Source organism: Octopus bimaculoides, chromosome 4 (genome assembly GCF_001194135.2).
Source record: "Octopus bimaculoides isolate UCB-OBI-ISO-001 chromosome 4, ASM119413v2, whole genome shotgun sequence".
In the NCBI taxonomy this organism is placed as follows: domain Eukaryota; kingdom Metazoa; phylum Mollusca; class Cephalopoda; order Octopoda; family Octopodidae; genus Octopus; species Octopus bimaculoides.
The window spans coordinates 59,351,337-59,357,372 of NC_068984.1; the positions used below are offsets into that span (position 1 = coordinate 59,351,337).

Sequence of the window (6,036 nt, forward strand, 5' to 3'; positions counted from 1 at the left end):
ATATATATATATATATATATATATATATATATATATGAAATTTTGAATTTAGTTCAGGAACCCCCAGTACTACCTTTGTAGACCCCAGTTGGAAACCACTGGTATAGGTTGTCACTTGGGTTATGAGTTATCTAATAAAAAAATACTCCAAAATTGGTTAGATGAGGTAACAACCGTATCTAACCAATCTGGACTGTTTTTTTAATATGTAATTATGTATAGAATATATAATACAAGTTTTAACATGTTTTTTCTTTCTAAATTCACCTTTATTGATTCAGTCCTAATCTATAACAGTTTATTGAAATAATGATTTCTTACCTTGCTACAAAGTGACACTATATTGGGGAATGATGATGCAATAGAGTGAATTGATACTACTGTTATTTATTGAAACCTCTGAGGGAGGCTCTGCTTCATTACTCAATCTGCAATAAAAGCAGCCAAATCTTCCTCAAATTGTGCCTTACTGTTTTAATAAAAGGGAAGACACATCAAATGTGGTTCTGTGTCAAGAGGGAAAAAAATGGAATGGTCATGGTCAGATTCCTTTTGATCATAGAACTGGTTTGGGGCCAAACATCCAGAGCACTGCTTTTGAAGTTGTGCCATTGGTTTGTCTTCACTATGTTACTGTCATATACACTTTTCTGATGCTTCATGGGAATTGTTTAAATAGCATTTCAGTCATTGGCAGTATATCACCATACCACAATATTTGAATAACATTCTTAAAACTCATTTGTTGCTAGATTTATTTGTACAGTCTCTTTCAAACAAATATTTCCAATTCGAAACTATTAACATTACGATGCATAGGGCCAGATTTTATCAGGAGAAATTTGGAAATACAATTTAAATTTTCCATTCCAAATTATCTAAATCAGAGATGGTGATCTTTTTAAGCCTCCATTAGAATGAAAGGCAAAGTTGACTCCAGTGTGATTTGAATTCAGTCCATAAGACATAACTATCATTTCAAGTCAAAGGAAAGTTGTTTTGTTTTGTTTTTTGAAAAAAACGCTTCATCTTATCATTTTATTTCAGTAGTCATAAGCACATGAAATTCTGCATTACAGAATTTAATATTGTGCTTATTGTGGAAAGGCTTATTCCAGTCACAACAGCTAGGAGAAAAGGTTGGTTAATAATCAGATTTATAAAGAATCCATTGACTTAGCTTCCTGGATTGTCTGATTATTTGATTTCAGTTTTATGGAGTGAGTTGATTAAATAATAGTGTTGTTCATTCATGTATTAAGATGATTTGGATCAGTGATGACAAATCTATAATACAGCATGTGTTATAGATTTTTTTTTTAATTTCCCTGCTAAATTATATTATAAAAAGCTTATTTATAAGCATTTACCGAAAACTAAAATGCATCTGAGACATCAATAATGGGATTATCAAAGAAATAAAAGATCACCATCACTGATTTAGACCATTTGGAAAAGAAAATTTAATATTTCCTTATCTATCATGAAAAAAATTTGCTCCCATACATTGTGGTGTTAATTGTTTCAATGGAAGATGTCTGTTTGAAAGAGAGGCTATGTACAAATAAATTGAATTACAAATGTATGTTAAGAACATTATTTATATGTAAGAATCAATTGTTGTAATGGATGAAATGTTATTTAAACAATTCCCATGCAACATCAGTAATGTTTATATGGTAGTGATATAGTGAAGACAAACCAATGAGTGAGCATCTACACCATTGCATGAAATAGCATCCAAATTCTCCTTAATTCACATCCACTGTCCTGAAAAATAGAAGGCTGCTTTAGATAATGTTTGTGATACATTGTTCCTAGAAAATAAAAAGTAGGAAGGTTATGACTTGAATGATTTTGATGAAAGGTCTGCTGAATCAGGGATGACTGGGCTAAATTACAACAATATGTGGAAGAAGTTCTAAGATAAAGTACTGACAGTATTAAAATGTATTATATTAAATTCCTATCAAAATATCAAAATATTGTGAATGATATCATAGGATTTCAGTTGATCAACACCATTGTGATATTCTAATGTATAAAGGTACAGATATTTTATTAAATCCTTCCAAAATTTTATTTATATTGAAATTTAACTGAAACATATTATTACTAGTTTACTCCTTAGAAATATAGCCATGAAAAGGTCCACACGTTAAATGGTTCAAGTTGGTAAATACATGAAAATATTAAGATTTACAGATCAATCCCATTATTTCAATATGGTAGTTGAAAAGTTATTCCCTTTCTCCATTAAATCACCCACATAAGTCATTCTCTGAAAATAGCAATAATAATATTGTTTTCTCATATATGTACAAAATTACAAATTTTAAAGGAAGAGCATATATTTGATTACATTGACCTGATTATCAATCTCCAGGTGGATGAAAGGTAAATTTAACCTTGAGCAAGATTTAAACTTAGAATGTAAAATGATACAATTATAACTTTTGAGCAACATTTATTATTTTACTAATCCTTTAGTAACAATGATAATAATGATTTTTAACATAGGTACAAGGCCAGCAAATTTAGGTGGCGGGGTTAGTCAATTGTAACAACTCCAGTACATGACCAGGGTTTCTTTTACTGATCCTGTGGGATGAAAGGCAAAAACTAACCTCAGTAGGATTTGAGCACAGAACATAAATATCTCAAACTGAATGCTACAAGTCATATTGTCCAACACTTTAAAGATTTTGCTAATCCACTTCTGTAAAAATGATAATAATTATTTCTGATTTAGACCAGCAAAGTTGTGAGGATGAACTACCATCAACTCCAGTCCTTGACTGGTACTTTATTTTATCAACCCCAGCAAAATGAAAGAGGAAGTTGATAATAATAAAAATGATTTCAAATTTTGGTGCAAGACCAAAAATTTCGGAGGAGGGGTTAAGTCGATTACATCTGCCCCAGTGCTCAACTGGTACTTATTTTATCGACCCCAAAAGGATGAAAGGCCAAATCGATCTCAGTGGAATTTGTATTCAGAATATAAAGACAGATGAAATGCTGCTAAGCATTTTGCCCAGTGTGCTAATGATTATGTCAGCTCGCCTCTTTATTGATAATATTAGTAATGATGATGATTTCTTTCATAAATGTCACATCAATGTTTTCTCTAAATGCATGAAACTTTCCGTTTCTCCACTTTTCTAATATATTTAAGACTTTAAATGATTATAATCTTATTGGAATTTTTTTTCACATGCTTACTGTCACTTTCTCTCTTTTTCCTTTTTATTCCTACAGAACATATCTCACAAATTTATGGTTGCAGTTCTAATTGAATATATCCGATCCTTGAATGAGCATCAAATAAATGTCCAGGTATACTATCATTCAACATTTTATACTGCTTTGTCTATCTATTACATTTTGTACATAAGCAGGAAGCAGCTCTTCTGTTGTAGCTGTGTACCTTCAGTATTTGCATGGGTTGATTATATTCTGACCCTCATCAGCAAAACAAAACTGACATTGTATTTGGCAAAGTAGTGAAGAAATTGTCTTTCTTTTTCTTTCATCATCATCATTATCTTCATTTAACATCCAGTTTCCAAGCTGGCTTGGGTTGGAAAGCATGACAGGAACTGGTAAGGCCAGGGTCCACACCAGGTTCCATTGTCCGTTTTGGCTTGGTTTCTACGACTGGATGCCCTTCCTATCACCAACCACTCTACAGAGTGTACTGGGTGCTTTTTATGTGGCACCATCACCAGTGTCTTTTAAATGGTACCAGAACCAGTGTTTCACATCCTTATTTTTAATCATCTTTGTAATGCTCCCTACATTAAATATGTTAACACTAACTTAATTATATTTCATACAAATGACATCAATAGATTACTTATCTCTGCTTCAATATTGCTTTCCTATTTGTCTGTCTTTACATTTTTTTTCATCTCTTTCAGCACTATCTATATGAACTTGTTATTAACATATTGGTCAATCACAATTGTTTCTACCAATTGCACCAGTTTTTACAGTACCATGTCCTCACAGATTCCAAACCTTTAGTAAGTGAATACTTATTTTCTCTCTCTCTCTCTTTCTCTCTCTCTCTCTCTCTCTCTCTCTCTCATATTTTACTGTCTCTTTACATTGATATTATATGTAAGATATGAGCTTAATACAGTTTCTATCTTCCCGCTAGTTGACCCAGGACAATAGTAGATGACATTTGCCCAGGGTGCCACACAGTGAGACTGAACTCAAAGCAATATGGTTGTGGTGTAAACTTTTTAACCATAAAATCATATCTGCACCTGTCGTCTTAAAAAAACTGAGGAAGACATGACTAAGGACTGATATATCCAGCACACTGTTGTACTCAAGAAGACACATGGGGTGGTTGGCATTAGGAAGGGCATCCAGCTGTAGAAACCATGTCAGAACAGACAATGGAACCTGGTGTGGCCTCAGGCCTTACCAGATCCGGTCATACCATCCAACCCATGCCAGCATAGAAAACAGACGTTAAATACTGCTGCTGGTGATGATAAATCCTAGATATATTGTCTCTGAATTCAAGACTGGAATACTTTTGATCATATATTTGCTTTATCAGGGCTGACTTGTGACTAAACAGCAGATGCAATAGCAAACAAGGTTAAGCTGAGCTATCTGTCATATCAGTGTAAACCTGAGGTCTGAGACTTATAGCTGCTAAATCAGTTGTTTTGTAATTAAATACTACAGACTCTCAGGAGGAATTGGTTTTAATGATACCCTTTTAAAAACTCTTGTAGTGTATTGTCATATTGTTATTGTTTACCTTAACCCTTTAGCATTCAAACCGGCCATATCTAGCCAAACTATTCTACTTGTTTTATGTTCAAACTGGCCGGATCTGGCCTCTCACACCTGCCCTATGTCATTCTAAGAAATAAATGCTCACATCATCAAAATCTCAAAGCTACAAGATAATGTATAATCTATTCAAAACAAAGTGAATAAATAGGTATTATATTTGAGAGAAAAATCTGAATGCTTAAGGATTAAGTCAACCCTGATCCAGGAGGCTAACAATAAAATGCATTCCAGCTGCAATTATTTCATCATTTTCTTTTCACTCATAATGTATCACAACTTTATCCAACATCCTTTTTCCTTTTTTAAACGGTAGGGTTTCATTTGAGGGAGATGCAGGTTCTATTTCTAGTAGATCAAGTGACTAGCGGCTGTGTTATTGGCTTGTGTGTCATGTTCTATAAGGAAGACAACATTAGTTTATAGAACCAACTGGTTCTATAAACTGACCATTGTATTTTGTTGTTTACAAGATGATAGATTATTCTTCTTGACTCTAACTTCTGTCTGATGTGTGGTTGCACATTACTTATAAAAGGAAAGATCAACACACTCACCTAGCTCGCATTATGTTACCATTTTAATTAATCAAATTATACCAAAAATTATTCATAACACTTTCCTCTGTACGTAAAAGAAAAAGTTTTTATCAACTAATTGGGCAGGCTTGTGTAGACTATACTATGCTGACAGAGTCTTATAATTTGAAACATGTCCATAGTTGTCCCTTGCCAGTAAACAAAGATCATAGTTCCTACCAAGCATGTAAATTAACTTTGAATGATAAATTCTTAGTTTCTGAAATTATCTCCCCTTCTCCTTAAGAGTCATTTACAATATCTTTTTCTTTCTCCAACGGAGACTTTTTGCATATAGTGTTCAGTATATGATCACTTAACTTATTTGTAGCCCTGTATCAGTTGTTGTTGCTTAGCCCCAGGTCAGCTCGGATCCAGCAGACCTCTAATCAAGTCATTCCAGCTTTGACTATCTAGTCATTTATTTAGATATAGAATATCATCATCAACATCATCATCATCATCGTTTAACGTCCGCTTTCCATGCTAGCATGGGTTGGACGATTTGACTGAGGACTGGTGAAACCGGATGGCAACACCAGGCTCCAGTCTGATTTGGCAGAGTTTCTACAGCTGGATGCCCTTCCTAACGCCAACCACTCAGAGAGTGTAGTGGGTGCTTTTACGTTTCACCCGC

General features: G+C 33.7%; 1 protein-coding gene across 3 annotated transcripts in view; it reads left to right on the forward strand.

Annotated features, from left to right (window-relative positions):
* The window catches only part of LOC106881798 (regulator of MON1-CCZ1 complex), a 96,720-nt gene that overhangs the window by 79,988 nt on the left and 10,696 nt on the right, over nucleotides 1-6,036 (forward strand). For all 3 annotated transcript variants that reach the window (XM_014932308.2, XM_014932309.2, XM_052967120.1), the window contains 2 exons: nucleotides 3,262-3,339; nucleotides 3,924-4,028. In XM_014932308.2, the coding sequence (XP_014787794.1) occupies nucleotides 3,262-3,339; nucleotides 3,924-4,028 (183 nt within the window). The remainder of the gene's footprint in view (nucleotides 1-3,261; nucleotides 3,340-3,923; nucleotides 4,029-6,036) is intronic.